The sequence below is a fragment of the Syngnathus typhle genome, linkage group LG22, assembly GCF_033458585.1.
Source record: "Syngnathus typhle isolate RoL2023-S1 ecotype Sweden linkage group LG22, RoL_Styp_1.0, whole genome shotgun sequence".
Lineage (NCBI taxonomy): Eukaryota > Metazoa > Chordata > Actinopteri > Syngnathiformes > Syngnathidae > Syngnathus > Syngnathus typhle.
In genome coordinates, this window is record NC_083759.1 from 3710982 (window position 1) to 3726101 (window position 15120).

The following is a 15120-nucleotide window of genomic DNA, read 5'->3' on the forward strand; positions in this document are numbered from 1 at the left end:
GAGCGAGAAGGGGGGCGGGGGGGAGCAGCAGCGGGCGGAGAAGACCTGGTTGAGCGCGAGGGAGGGAGAAAGCGAGAGAGAGAGAGAGGGGGAGAGAGAGAGGTCGGGAGTGAACGCGAGGAGGGGAAAACGACGGCCGTCAGGGTCGGACGATACGGTAAATACAAAGATTACATTTTGGGCGAGCAGCTGTTTGGGTTTCGCAAGAAACACAACATCCTAGGATAGTCATTGCATTGAAACGGTGTAGGGTTAGAGCTGTGCGCGAAGCCTGAGAGTGAACTTGGGAGTTTTTTTTTTTAGGGGGGGGGGGTGCGGGGGGGGGGGGGGGGGGGAATGTCAAATAAAATATAGAGGGGCTGCAATGTTAATATATTCCAACAGAGCGTAAATCGCCTCCTGGCGACACCGCTAGGTAACATTAAACCGGAACGCAGTTGTCCCTTTTAACCCAGCAGCAGATTAACGAAGACACATCAGCTCGCCGAACCGTCGACTCCGCGGCGGGCGGGCGGGCGAGCGAGCGAGCACACGGGGACGCGCCTCCGGGGTGAACGGGTGCGTTCGGTCCAAATGTGTATGCATTGTGTGTTTTACCTGACCTAACAAATCTTATCGCACACAAACAAACAAACCCATGTTTGTGACCGTCTTTAAATCCCCGCTGGGATTAAATGTTTTTTTTTTTGACAAGTCACCATCTGAAGGCCGTGTGAGGGCGCTCCTAATATTAATTGTTATAAAGCAGGAGTATGTCATGTTAATTTAAGGACCGCATTTCCGGCATGTGCTTATAAAATAAAAGTTTATTCACTCAGCGAGTAAACACAATTTAAAGCCATCGTATTTATCTGTAAAATGCCATAAAGCTGTTTGGTTAAGTCGTGTACAATGTATGAATGAGCTATATTGAAGTTTGTCATCGATATTGTCCTGTAGTTGTTGCCTTTGTTTTTCTTTTGCACATTTGACCAGAATAGTATTTTTTTAAGCTTACTTACTATTGATCAGAATCAGCTTTATTGACCAAGTTTGTGCATGCCAAACAGGGAACATTTAAGTGACATTTATGTTCAAAGCATCCAGTTGCAGAGAAAGAAATATTATCTTGACCCATTTCTTTCACGGGCTACCTTGACCTATCAATGAAACATTTTCCTCCCTTCTGGCAATAATTCATCTCCCAGTGCTTGGACCTTTGACAGGAGTCTAATTTAAAAACCTCCTGGCAATAATACTGGAAAAAAATGTGTTACATACACATTCTTTAGGATTGTGAGGTCTGTGGGTGTGTGAACGTGCTTGTGTGTGACCTACATGCACTTTGGAAGGAGTTAGCCTGCAGATTGTGCTGTGAGACCCTTGGGGGTATTGTATGGTTATTGTACACCCTTTTCTGCAAAGTTTCCACCCATGTTTTTTTTTTCCTGGCTTGTTGCCTGACTGTCTTTACCGGATACAGTGTGAGGAGTGTACTCCACAATCCAGTTCAAGTCTTACATTAGTAGATCTTACATCCTCCTGACTTGCAGTACTACGGAAACTGTACTTGCAGATGTTAGCAATGACGCCATGTTGGCATCACATCAGACGTTTTATGAAGTAAGCCCAGCAACATGCCAGCACTTTGGACTAGTGGCTAGCATATGTGCATCACAGCTGAAAGATGATGCCTTTGAATATTGGCTCAGTACTTCCTGTGAAGAGATTATACATATTCTTGCATGCTTAGTTAATTATAGACTTGTAAAAGTCGATGATTGTTGATGATTGTCTCTGTGTGCCCTGTGGTTGGCTGGCGACCACTCCGAGGGTGTACTCTGCTTCTTGGCCAGTCAGCAAATGTAATGAAGTCAAGCTGTATAAGTTGAAGCATAGCAAAATGCAGGGTAAATTAAACCACTCTTTCAATGTGATGAATGACAAGTGGCTAAGAGTTTCTAACAAATCCGCTATGTGGTCATCGTAGGCTCCAGCTGACCCCCTAATGAGGACAAGATAGAAAATGGATGAAGGGAATTGGAATTTTGCAAAGGCGTCAGATCAGGTGAGGAAAAGTTCGAACGTATGTTTTTGTATACGTGAGTAGCGCAGCAACAAAATCACCCCTGGAAGTTATGTCACACTTTCACGAGATCCATTGTTGCTAGGCAGAACTGATGGAATTTAGATGTGCCACAAAGCCTAATGCTAAAAAAAATGCAATTTTTATTTGGAAAATCTAAAAGGACACAATATGAATGGTTGTCCCTGAACATGTCAATTTGTCGATTGTCTATTGATTATTTGCTGCATTGCTGATGGATTGTAGAAACACCTACTTGGAACTCAATCAACCCAAACTTGTTTTGTTCACTCCTGTTTTGCATTTTTTTTTCTCTCTCTGCTTTTAGGAGAGGGGAAGGACTGAGTGACTGACTGATAGTCAGACAGTTTAAGGAGCAGTTTGAATGACGATACACCTGCTGCATCTAAAGAACCTAGATTTTCCTCCATTTTTATTTTCAACTTTCTAAAATCGCTTTCGTCATGCCATCCAACAGTCCTGCAGTCACCGAACTGCCCCAGACACCAGAAAACAAAACCTCTAACGATGTGGTAAGAAAAATGCATCATTTAGCGTTATTCTTCTTGTCATTACAAGTGCTTTGAATTTGATTGATTTCAAAAAGACATATACAATCCCGCCTCCTTTGAAAACAACTGAAAGTATTTCTGACACAGTCTGACCACGCACAGCTGTGTATATCATTCTCACACACAAACTCACCAGATCACATTCAAACGAGATGCCTCCAGAAATCTGACCCTTAACCTTTTTTTTCCCTGCCTGTTCATTTTTAAAGTGCCTTTTAACTCATTTCCCAGGCTCTCAAAAAAGAGAGAGTCGTGGCGATAAATTTGATCAGATAAGGAAACGGTGGAAGTTATTACTTTTGATTCATGTAATTGTGTATAGAAACAGCACAGGAGAGCATTGGGAGAGAAGAGAGCGTAAAGGAAAATGGAGAGGGCAAGTGAGGTCTGGATGTGGAAAGAGAAAGAAAGAGGACAGGCTGTCTGATGCTGATGGGATCCTCCTCTTCCCGCCTGGCTTGCAGTCTGGTTGCTTAGCAACTGCAGCAGCCTAAAATAACCCGTCATGAGTCAGAAATAGATATAGGAACAGATTGGCCAGTCTCTGTGTTGATGCTCTTTCTTTGACACTTGCACAACACTGACACCATGGAGGGAGCTTCTCAAGATTTAAGTTGAACAACTCGACTGTTTCTTTTGTTCGGCTCCCGATCGTCTGTCCACTCGAGAGACGTGACACTGCCGCGTGGACAGCCAACCTGGCAGACGAGCCGGTGCTAGCCGTTTGCCGTTCTGAATGATCATCCAGGAAGTGACACTGGAGCGTTTAGTCAGCACGGCGGTTCTGTCGGAGACAGTTGCTAAGCAGTTTTTGCACCTTAGCAACCACTCTACTGTCACTGCAACACAGGGTCCAGTAGAAGGAAGGAAGGCAGGGAAAGGGATCAAGCATGAATAGAAAATACTCGTGTAAACGCAGGCTGTGCACAATCTGATATTTTTTTTAGACAGTCCGACAAATCCACTATTTGATCAGAAATGTTGATGCCTTGAAATCAGATCACATTTATGAGCACATTTTTGTCTGCTGTTACCAAGAACAAAATACGATTAAATACACAATATAAGAAAACAAAGTATGCCAAGGCTTCTTCACATTATGGTGCCTACGATGAGTTTGTAATTTGCCAATATAAAAGCACACAGAAAATTCCTCATGATTTACTCTACTGTTTAACACGACCTATTTATATTGGCCAGAGTGAAGATGGAGCAGACTTGGACAGCCCAGAGGAGGCGACTGCAGGGACCCCTCCAAACAAGCGGCGGGTGGGCCGTCCAAGCAGGAAACGCAAACAATTTCTTCCTGTGAGTACAATCTTCTTCTATCGAGTACATTTTATTCCTGAATAACAAACCACTGTGATCCTGTTTTAATGCTTTGGCAAGGCCTGCAGTGCCACACACTCACACAGACACACCTTGTTGTCACTCCTGTATCTCTGAGTGTGTGTCATTATGTGACAAACTTGTGTAGTCACTCTTTGACGTGAGATATGTAGAAACTTGTAATTAGCATGGATGTATTTCCTGCATTCCTGACTCGATATTTGAGTTAGAGCAGAAACAACAGTTGCTTTACTGTTTGATTGAATTGTGTGTGACCTTTTGTGTGCCCTCTATTTGTTTGAAATAGTAGCAAAGTAGTTTCATATGCTGCAGGAGGTGATAGAAGAGAAGCGTGGTCTCTTAGACTTTGTATCACGGTAAAGAAACGAGGTTGTGTTAAGGGCCAATGTGAGCAGTGAGTAAATGTTGGCACGGAGCTTCGAAGGAGGACATGTGTTTCTCATCTAGTGTGTTTGCGCTATACTGTTCAATGACTTGCTACATTTTGCTTCAAAACAATTGCGTCAATGCTAAACTTGCAGTTTGTAGAAAGCTTTCCCGGTACACCGTCGAGAAGCTGAGATCTATTCTATAATGGTTTATTGTCTCGGTTTATAGCACAGGTGTTGAACTCAAGGCCCGGGGGCCAGAAACGGCCCGCCACGTCATTTTGTGTGGCCCGCAAAGACAAATTGTGCATCAAATTTGTGAGTCATTACTAGAACTACAAATTGTCTTCACTTTTTTAAAAAATATTTGACCAGTTTTTACTCGTCTGATTTAAAAACAAGTTATTCGTCAGTTTGTTTTGTAGCTTTTACTGTTTATAATATGAGGTGCTCATACATTTATTTGGGTGGACAGTCATAATGAAAATTAGTTTGACACCCCTGGTTTATACAGTAGAGCACAACCGAGATGACTACTACTATTAGTTTTACTTTTTACTCTAGTACACCTTCTGTGGTGAGAAATGATGGTCACTTTGGTTTCCCCTCCCCTATAATTGTGTCTTCAAACTCTCATTTCAATGTGTCTTTTACATCTCTGTCTTCCATCAGTCTCTCCTTCAGTTCTTCCAATCAGCAAATATCTTCCAGTAGTGGTTCCCTCTCTAATAAATACCACATGGGGAAAATTCAACTTCACTTATGACATCCATACGTAAAGCATACCCGATTTTAAGTCTGAAAAATACGGTGTAGTGAAAATGCATGTGTGAGTGTGTGTACATATGTGTCATGAGTCAATACAGCTGATTAAACACTCCCAGTCCAAAAAAAAAAAAAAGAGCTCGATCCAACCTGTCATACATGTATGCACCAAGTGCAGTCATGTGTGACGGGGAGCGGGTTTGAGCATGTTCTGCTGTATAACCAAGCGGGTTTAGCGTGAGCTTGCCTCTCACAAACATGCACACAATGTTGCAATTGATTACAATGTCGTAGTTGCAGCAGAAATGCAAATTCCTGTGCTCTTTCCTTATATGCTATTAATATTCTATTTTGTCTTGTATGTGCGGTAGAGGTAATGCTTCACGCGTAAATGCACACAAATGAAACTTAAATACCGTAATTTTCGGACTATAAGTCGCTCCTAAGTATAAGTCGCCCCCCCCAAACCATGAAAAAAAAAAACGCGACTTATTGTCCGAAAATGACGGTATGTATTGGTGCTTTAAGGCAGGTGCTGCCAGTTTAGGGACTGTCAGTTTGTAAGATGTGTTCAAACTTAAGATACTAGCTATCTTTAGTTCAACAATGCAGGAGAGCTGGTTGTGATCACATTTTGTTGTGCGGAAAAGCGAAACCGAAGGCAGGTGAACAACAAAAGAACGTCGACAGCCGTTTGCATTTTATTCTTATTGAATCAACGACTAAAGAATTACAACAGCAAATCAACTTGGCATACTTCCTTTGGTCAATATGGCCACGGAGCTAATTCTGTTATTGCGGATGATATCTGGGTAGTGCAAATCAAGTTACTTGAGTTGAATGTTAAAGCTGCCTTCCCAAGAGGCTAGTCGGAAGACCGTCGGAACAATATACCGTAAAAATCCAAACGAACAACCTGAGATTTTTTCAGGAATTGGGGAACCAGGCACTTAAATTTCACAGACGACTGCAGTGGAAAGTCCGTGTTCCTCTCTTTCTGCTGAATGAGTAAGTAGTCAGTTGTTTGTTACAATTTTAGCTATATTAGCTCATGCGCTTCAGCAACTACTGCTGCGTTTATGAGTCTTGGGAAATTGCTTAATGCCGCTTTAATGCCCTCCTGGGCGGTTCAAACAATAATTGCCGCGTGCTCACAACAAGGGTACTCGATGCTGTTCAACTAACTTAGGCGCAAAATGACAAACCAATTTACACTTATCCATCCTTTTTATGGCCTGTTCATTTCATTTGAGCTAAGCTATTTCAAATGACTCTTAACATTTCATTTCAATTATGATTAGCAAGTGGTGGAATTTGATGTCACTTGTTTAGTGTTGAAATGATGTCTTTTTTAATGATGAATTTACACTGTGACTTCATTTAACCTTAATTCACTTTTGTTCCAACAAATGCCTGGTGGTGTGTTCACATTTGTACTTTTTTTTTGTACAACAGCTATTTTGCTACTTCCATTAAAGCAAGGTTCTGTGTCCACTCTGTCGTTTTAGAACCTAATTAAACAGCGTTAACGTAACGGTGGGCAAATAATAGCCGTTGCTGCCCTAGCGTGCATTTATTATACATTCGGGGGACATCAACCGTTAACAAGAAAATAGATCGTGTGCTTTGTATCTGCAATTCGACGACGTATTTTAGTGCGAGGCCCTTTTAGCTGACGTTTTATGTCTCCTCTCACCTGCTTTTTACAGTCCTCTTTCAGCTTGTTAGCACTCGCCGCCATTGAAGTAGGCTACATCGCCTCAAAGTTTTTCATTACCACCTCCCCCTCCGTTTTTTTTTTTTTTTTCTTCCCCAACATGTCTGTAAAACCTCGCTTTTAGCAAAAGACTGCTTCTGGCCTTTTAGAAGGCCACATGATTACAGTTTCACACAGTTAATGCTGGCGCTAATGGGTAAATCATTGACGTATAGACGAGTTGATTGCCAAGATTTCATTATTTGTCCTGTTTACTACTATTAAAGTGAGACTTACATGTGTGCATTTTACTATTTTAGGAACTGGTTATTTTAAATACAAGAATTTCCTACACGCGTGCTCATTAATGATTAGCTAAATGACTCCGCTTCTTGTGTGTATTGTGTTAATGGCACTGTGGGTGTTTATTACACACGCCGCTGGATACGCGTGTCTCCACTTTCTAAGAACAAAGTAATTGGTGTGCAAGTATTGCAGCTATTCTATATATTATTTTTATTTACTGTACTGTTTATTGTGTAATGTCTGCATATGTGTGTGTGCAGTTTGATGAATCTTGAGTGGCAGCAGGTTACTCAGGCAGATTGTGCCATGTGTTTTGCAGGAGATGGCAACGTCCGACCCCTCAACTCCGCCGGGGGAGCTGGAGCACTCCCCTTCCCCTCGCAAGAAACGTGGGCGTCGGAAACTAGAGCAGAACGACAGGAATAAGGGTATTGTTTTTACAGCAAAGTAATGTGGAGATACAGTGGAACCTCCAAAGCCAAACAAAGATAGTTTCCCTTTGTATGTCACCTTATATTTTAAAATGAACTTTCCCATGACGAATAGTTCTGGAGTCATTGTAAAAAAAAGCTTATTAACTATTAACCGTAGAAGCGGTGTTATAAGTGACCCTTTAACTCTCTTATCTGTCATTTGAGTATGAAAAACAAGTGTATGTAGATTTGAATAAAGCCAAGCTAACAATTACTCACCCTTTGCTCTTTTGACTGAAAGAAAAAAAAATCTGTCAAGGTTTTGGGTTCCACTGTATTTTGAAGATGTTAAAAAAATATATTTCTATGCTTGCTGCTATTTTATTCAGTCATCAGAGTAGGGCAATTATTTTATTCGATTTGAAAGACTTTTGAGGGGGGGAAAAAAAAAAGAACTGAAGCGATTGTTATTATTTCATACTGCCATTTAAGTCTTGATGGGACGGGGGGGAACTTGGCTGCAACTAAAATAACTTCCAGATGGCACTCTTTGAAGGCATTTTGACTTTGAATATGAGTGCCAAGAAAAAGTAATAAAAGCCGCAAGTATAGATCCTTATTAAGCTTCTTGTTAAATCAGAACAAATGGCCCATTTCCTGTCTTTTACTTTCTATAGATGAATCAGATGACAGAAGCTGTGACTCCCCTAGAGAGGTGAGTCAAGTGGTTTCTCTCTTGTCTTTTTTTTTTTCTTTCTCCCTACTCCCAAAAATGAAAGTGAAATATTCTAATAGTACAAGCGGTATGTAGGCAGTGAAGGATATACAGTATCAAGCTTTTGTGGCTGTGTGTGCAGGGTGAGACAGGGAGGTTGCGTAGGAAGCCGGTCCCCAGAGTGACTTTCCAAGCTGGAGATCCGTACTACATCAGCAGGAGACAGAAAGAAGAATGGCTCAGCCGCTGGAAGATGGAGGTGTGAGCTGCAGTCATATGGAAGCTTTATGATCTTGTCTTTTTTTTCCAAATTTATTCCTAATAATAAAATAAACATAGTATAAATACTTCCAACTAGTCCATTAGGGAATCAGACAACTGCCAGGATGTTAAATTAGCCTCACACGTGAAGTCGCTGCAGGAAGTTGTGGTTTTGTCTGTAGAACAGATACTGAATTAAATAAGCGGAAGTCACCAGAAGCAGACCAAACCACGTGCTTGCTTGCATACATGCATGCAAGAAGAGATGTCAGATGAAGGGCTCGGCACACACAAGGACAGAGCTCGGCATTGCATTTACAGTATACATGTCTGGATTCAGACATATTGTATGGTGAAAATATTGGTTGTAAGACAGGGAGACCAAATCAGCTGACAGCTTGATGACCCATTTGGCTGACACATTAAGTGTCATGTGAGAGCTTAGCCGAATTACTTGAGAGAAGGAGGAGATAATCGCAGGCAGCGAAGGGGCTTGCCAAGCGCATTGCTGAATTTCTTGTCGCTTTCCTCTCTAATTACAACATCATAAACTGCCTTTGATTTAGAAACAAAAAGGGAGCCTGATATACGTTTTGTAATGTCGGAGGATTGCAACAATAGCACGCAAACATTGTAATTGGATCAGACGTTCGGAAAAAAAATGGTTCCCTCCAAACAGAGTGCATAATTATACAAAAGTGCCACTTCCTCCAAGCGAGTGTGCTCACTTCCTGACTTATTACTTACCATCAAGCCACAAATAACATGCTAATTCGCTTATAGTCACTCAACTCTGTTGAAGAGTCAAATGTGACTAAAGAACAAAATCAGGAAACATGTAATTACATGAATTTAAATTTACAGTTGTGCACAGAAATATTGTGCAGTGTGTAGTATTTTTTTTTTTTTAAAACGCTACATCTAATAGAATTTATTTTGAGGTCTATAATATTCTTTGGAACAGCTGGAATCATTTTTAAGTTTGGTTTTGAGTGATCATCAAACATCACACAGCATCTAAATTTACAGCAAAGAAAGTATAATAAATTCTGAATAGGAAATTTGAATCATGCTGTCTGAATGTTTTTCACAGTAAAAATAATCTTTTGCATCTTAACTACATACATCCCATCGCCACACCATCTTATATAAGCAGCGCATGCACACACTTGATATGCACACATTTGAAAACTGGCAAGGGTCTGTTGTTCCGTATCCATGGTGTCATCGTCATACGTAAATCCCAGTGGCTTCCGCACATTCATCGCTACGACTAGTAGCTCTGTTGTGGGAGTTCACCTAGTCATGTGTGAGGTGAGGAAGCCTGTAAATCAATCGCTTGCTTCGCGGCTGACCAATCAGCGGAGCCTGAGCTTTAAGAATGTTTGAGTGTATGAGTCGAGGAGACGACCAGAGAGGAAACTGGTGGAGGAGGAGAGACACTGAAGAAAATGACAGACAGAAAGAGAGCCAGGGAGGAACAATGCCATGTCCTATCTGTAAGTTAGATATTTTTTTTCAGTAATTAGTATAGATCGGAAAGCCTTTTCATTACTATTTAATTGAAACTAATTTGATTTTTGGGTGGATAGAAAAAAGAACACAAAGACTGGTCTTGGTTGTTTGAATTGAATCGTCATTTTGATGTGTTTTGGGCCAACTGGGGTTAAGAAACAGTTCACTCGCAGCTTTCGTGCTTTGTGACTCTTCCCAGATGTGGAAATTTGAATCCAAGTTTATTTGGATATGATATGAGGATTTAGAATTTAAAAAGACTGTTGTACAGGGCATAAGGGAAAAGAAATGGCTTTTTATGAACATTCCAGATAATTTAATGTTAGTTAGACCAAAAAAAAATCTGTTTTACTTCCAAATTTCAACCACCTCAATGTTTTTTTGCACATTTAATCACAAGGTCATCAAGACTGAAAGAACAGTCATTCTGTTGACAATGTAAGCGGGGGGTCTTAGCTCATCGTTTAATGGTCCCGAGTTAGTGTGTGCGTGTCCGAGTTCACTTGGAGGTCAGGGTCAGTCATAGCTGTAAAAGGGGGAGTGGTTTTGAAATGGTTCATTGGCTAGGTTACAGGCTGCGGGGATCAAGGGGGTGTCACCAGGAGCGAAGACACTGGCCGGGTCACTGGGTTCAGAAAAGTTCAAAGCTGTAACTCATGGCAACCTTTTCCGTGTCTTTGTTTGTAATTCCCATGGAAATGCTCAATAACTGTAATGCTCCTGTTAGTCTTTCATTTAGTAATTACACCTGATGGCTGTGTGACAAATGCTCAAGTTGCTGATTATCTTGTATTTGGGATTTTCCCTCCACCTTAACAAAGGCCCTGTGTGTTGTGTGTCGATGAGCAGTGTCATGTTTGTGTCCTTTTTGGACTTCAGGGCAAAAATGTTTGCTTCATTTTTTTTGCAAAAACACTTGAAATCTCCCCAAATAGTGCGGGAAAATGTGCATGGTCCAATTAAACTACACAAACAACTCCAATTAGCTATTAGTTAGCAATCTGTATTTCTACAAGCGTCAGGATATTTAAGAAACTTGGGACAGTGTGGTTTTTCTCTTACGCTCCACATTTGTTTGCGTCAAAGAAGTTTTTGTGTGTCATCCTTACGGCCCGTGTAATAGGACGATTAGAGGTTTATGAGGTCAGAAGTCAGCCGAGAAGAGTTTCGGGTCAAACTGGGGGGTGGGGGGGGGGGGGAAGAGTGAATAGTCACTCTCACTTTTACTGTCTCTTTCAGTGAGTAATTTATACCATCACTTTACTGTTGCTTGTTTCACACATTCATTCCTTTAGATGTTGTTTAGAGGCCAGCTGGAATAGTGAACAATGTGCTATGTAAATCATTCTGATCCATTCAAACAGCAAGGGGCTGCTTTCTCATCAGCCATATTTAGACTGTGAAGTGATTTGAGGTCACAGTATTTACATTTTGCACCTTTTTTTTTTTTCTTCTTCTTCTAGTACATCCATTTTCTGAACCGCTTTATCCCCACGAGGGTGTGCTGGATTCGATCCCAGCAGTCTGTCATAATGTTTACCAGCTGGGAGATCTTTGTGTAAAAGCTCTTGAAGACTTTTTACTTGTAAATACAACTTTTGTTGTCCCTCTGATTTTTATTTTTATTTTTTTTGGGGCGCGCTTTGCCACACACTCGCCTCTCACTTTGTATTATTTCTCTCCTTCCTGAGTTGAACCCAGTGAACTGCATACCCCAGCTCGCACTCCCGCCCTGCTCACTTCCTGTTTCACAGGATCAATTAAGGGATTGTTCTCACAGCTCGAAGCACCAAAACTTTGATCTTGAACTGTTAGCAGATGAACTGCAAAGGGCCACATTTAATATCAATCAGTGAATCTCTCCGGTGACTAAAAATGTTTTTTAGCAAATGCATGCCAGGAGCATAGCAAAGAGCGGCCATTTGTTAACGCTGGCCTCCACTTCACCTTCGCAGGCAGAGAGACGGGCTTACAGGGAAGCTGAGATCTGCATGATGGATGACCTCACATCAGAAGGTGACTTTCCAAAAGAGGATGAACCAGCCAGTCCGGACCCTCTGCCATCCCAGCAACAAACAGATCCCGCCTCGCCAACTGTGGCCGTAACACCGGAACCGGTCGCCAGAGGAGACCAGGCGACACCCAGAGAGATCGAATACCAGGTGAAATGTTGAATTTGCTTTGTAAATCCCAAACAAGTTTTAAATTCTGGATGCCTTCAGGATGGCAGGAGCTTTGGCATCGGCACGCTAGTGTTCGGAAAGCTGCGAGGTTTCTCCTGGTGGCCTGGCAGGATTGTTTCTTGGTTGATGAGCGGCCGTAGTCGAGCCGCTGATGGGACACGCTGGGTCATGTGGTTTGGAGATGGCAAATTCTCTGTGGTGAGTGAAATGATTTGCTTCTATTTTAAAAAGACAGTCATGACCAGTTGGAGTTAATTCCAGGGCTATTTTGAACCGTTTAAAACGTTCTACTCCTTTGCCTCCTTTTCCAGGTTTGTGTGGAGAAGCTCATGCTGCTGAGTTCTTTCTCATCTGCCTTTCACCAGCCCACCTACAACAAACAGCCCATGTACCGTAAAGCCATCTTTGAGGCTCTACAGGTTGCTTCTCCTTACCTATCTTTAATTACGAATCCAGAAAAATTACTTTCTGATTGTTATTTTTATTTACTCGGACTTGGCACACATCGAGTTATGACGTCACAAAACAATGAAATGTCAAATTGAATTGATCACTTATGGCTGCTAAAGGTTTCATTTCTTCATCCATACAAATGAATGTATAATGTTTGGTCTGTATCAAGGTGGCAAGTGTGCGAGCAGGGCGACCCACTCCTTCCTGTGACCCAACTGATGATGTAGATAGTGTGGAACCTCAGACCAGGCAGATGATTGAATGGGCCATGACTGGCTTCCTACCCAATGGCCCACAATCACTGGACCCTCCTGAGGGTACGCACTCATCATCTATTCCATTATATCTATACTTCCAGTTTGTCACACTTGCTCTTCTTCACAGAAGAGCAGAATCCATATAAAGAAGTCTACTCTGAGATGTGGGCGGAACCAGAGGCCGCATATACTCCTCCCCCTGCCAAGAAACCTCGCAAAAACGCAGCGGAAAAAGCCAAGATTAGAGAGGTGATCGACGAAGGAACCAGAGGTGAGCACAAGTTTACTGTGAAGTTGACTATTAGCCTGTGATTGACTGGTTAGCTACTCAGGGGTTTATGCTGCCTCTAAAGTCAACTTGGATAGGAATAAAAAAATGAAAGGATTAAGATTTTCAAAGAAGAAAAGTATCGCCTACTTCCATTCCAAAGTAGTCAGTGAGCTGCGTTGCTCTACAGAAATAGAATGTTAATACTCCTATTTAAAGAATTGAACAATTCTATGACAAATGTTTTTTAAATTATTGTCATTCAGTATTAGCACAATAACAATCCTCTATAAATCATGACCAATCCCTTTTTTTTATGTACAATACAATATTAATTTTATGATGTGCATTATGCATGCATCATTTTAATAACTCTCTGTTTTGTTTCTCCAGAGAGACTCATAGAGGAGATTAAAAAGAAAACCCGGAACATTGAAGGTATCATGTTGTTTTTTTAACGCAGAGCGTCAAAGTAAATACATTTTGTATTTTTAATTTATTATATATTTAAACATTTGACCAAATACAATGTGTAGCTATTGTCAGTGGTTATGTGTATTCCTCCCCCCCCCCAGATATTTGCATCTCCTGTGGAAGCCTCCGAGTCTCTCTGGAGCATCCTCTCTTCATGGGAGCAATGTGCGTGGGTTGCAAAGTAAGACGCTTGTTGATAAATCAGAACTATTTTTTCCACCCACTCGCTCAAACCGCTAATTAATATTTACAGTCCAAACATTCAATACAATTTTGTAGGCTCGGTAAGAATTATAAAAATGAAATCCAAGACTTCAATATTTCAACCTCTGTTTTTTTTTTTCTTCCGGACTCTGATAGAATTCCTTTTTAGAGTGTGCCTACCAGTACGACGATGATGGTTACCAGTCCTACTGCACCATCTGCTGCGGAGGCAGGGAGGTGCTCATGTGTGGCAACAACAACTGCTGTAGGTCAGTAGGCCGCTGTTGATCTTGGGATTAGTGTGCACCAGTTGAGACTTTTCCTTACGTGGCCAAGAATCCCAGGAATGTCCCAAAAGTCAGCAGATGCTTTGTTTGGCATCGGTTCTGAGAAAAGCCTCCTTGTTGTTTATCCTCAGGTGTTTCTGCGTGGAGTGTGTGGATCTGTTGGTAGGAATTGGCTCAGCAGCGGCAGCCATCAAGGAAGACCCTTGGAACTGTTACATGTGCGGGCCCCGAAACACTCACGGGTTACTGCGGCGACGGGATGACTGGCCTTGCCGACTACAGCATTTTTTCGCCAACAATCACGAACAGGACTTTGTAAGTCTTACCTGTGTCATCACGGAACATTCCAAGAATTGTTTTCAACAGCACCACATTGGTGACCCCTGCACAAAATATTTCATTTTTAATTCACGCCAAATATTACTGTCCACTTTAACCGATCTTTACAATTTTTTTATCTTCCAGGAGCCAGCCAAGTTGTATGCTCCAGTTGCAGCAGAGAAGAGGCAGCCAATCAGAGTCTTATCACTGTTTGATGGCATCGCCACAGGTTTGCACTCGAGCGAGTGCGTCTGCCGAGTTAATCATAACAAATAGAAATGGTTACGTATCACGCATTCAGGTCTTTTGGTGCTAAAGGATCTGGGCATCCAGGTTGATAAATACGTGGCGTCCGAGGTCTGTGAGGACTCCATCACTGTCGGCATGGTGAGACACCAGGGACGCATCATGTATGTGGGCGATGTACGCAACGTGACCCATAAACATGTAAGTAAATCTCTCTGTTCACATTTATTGTCTTTATTCATATTTAATCACCTTCGAATTTTTTTCATTGTTATATTTAACCGAAGATTGAAGAATGGGGACCATTCGATCTGGTGATAGGAGGAAGTCCCTGCAATGACCTCTCCATAGTAAACCCTGCACGGAAGGGTCTTTATGGTACATACACATTCCGTGCAAGC

General features: G+C 41.8%; 1 protein-coding gene across 20 annotated transcripts in view; it reads left to right on the forward strand.

The window, feature by feature from the left end:
• Positions 1-15120, forward strand: part of LOC133146327 (DNA (cytosine-5)-methyltransferase 3A-like) — a 20112-nt gene continuing 4992 nt past the window's right edge. For 10 of the 20 annotated variants that reach the window (XR_009711352.1, XM_061269921.1, XM_061269928.1 and 7 more), the window contains exons 1-19: positions 1-157; positions 1970-2047; positions 2394-2598; positions 3838-3945; positions 7442-7550; positions 8213-8250; positions 8393-8509; positions 11982-12188; positions 12249-12407; positions 12521-12628; positions 12832-12979; positions 13047-13190; positions 13581-13625; positions 13763-13842; positions 14022-14134; positions 14284-14467; positions 14618-14702; positions 14775-14920; positions 15007-15097. Coding sequence is in view for 19 of the 20 variants with exons in the window: in XM_061269921.1 (XP_061125905.1) it covers positions 2530-2598; positions 3838-3945; positions 7442-7550; positions 8213-8250; positions 8393-8509; positions 11982-12188; positions 12249-12407; positions 12521-12628; positions 12832-12979; positions 13047-13190; positions 13581-13625; positions 13763-13842; positions 14022-14134; positions 14284-14467; positions 14618-14702; positions 14775-14920; positions 15007-15097 (1951 nt within the window). In the remaining variant the exon portion in view is untranslated. Of the gene's footprint in view, positions 158-458; positions 559-1835; positions 1890-1969; positions 2048-2393; positions 2599-3837; positions 3946-5754; positions 6129-7441; positions 7551-8212; positions 8251-8392; positions 8510-9817; positions 10011-11981; positions 12189-12248; positions 12408-12520; positions 12629-12831; positions 12980-13046; positions 13191-13580; positions 13626-13762; positions 13843-14021; positions 14135-14283; positions 14468-14617; positions 14703-14774; positions 14921-15006; positions 15098-15120 lie in introns of those variants that run through there. The other 10 variants (XM_061269937.1, XM_061269938.1, XM_061269939.1 and 7 more) reach the window with 8 other exon arrangements.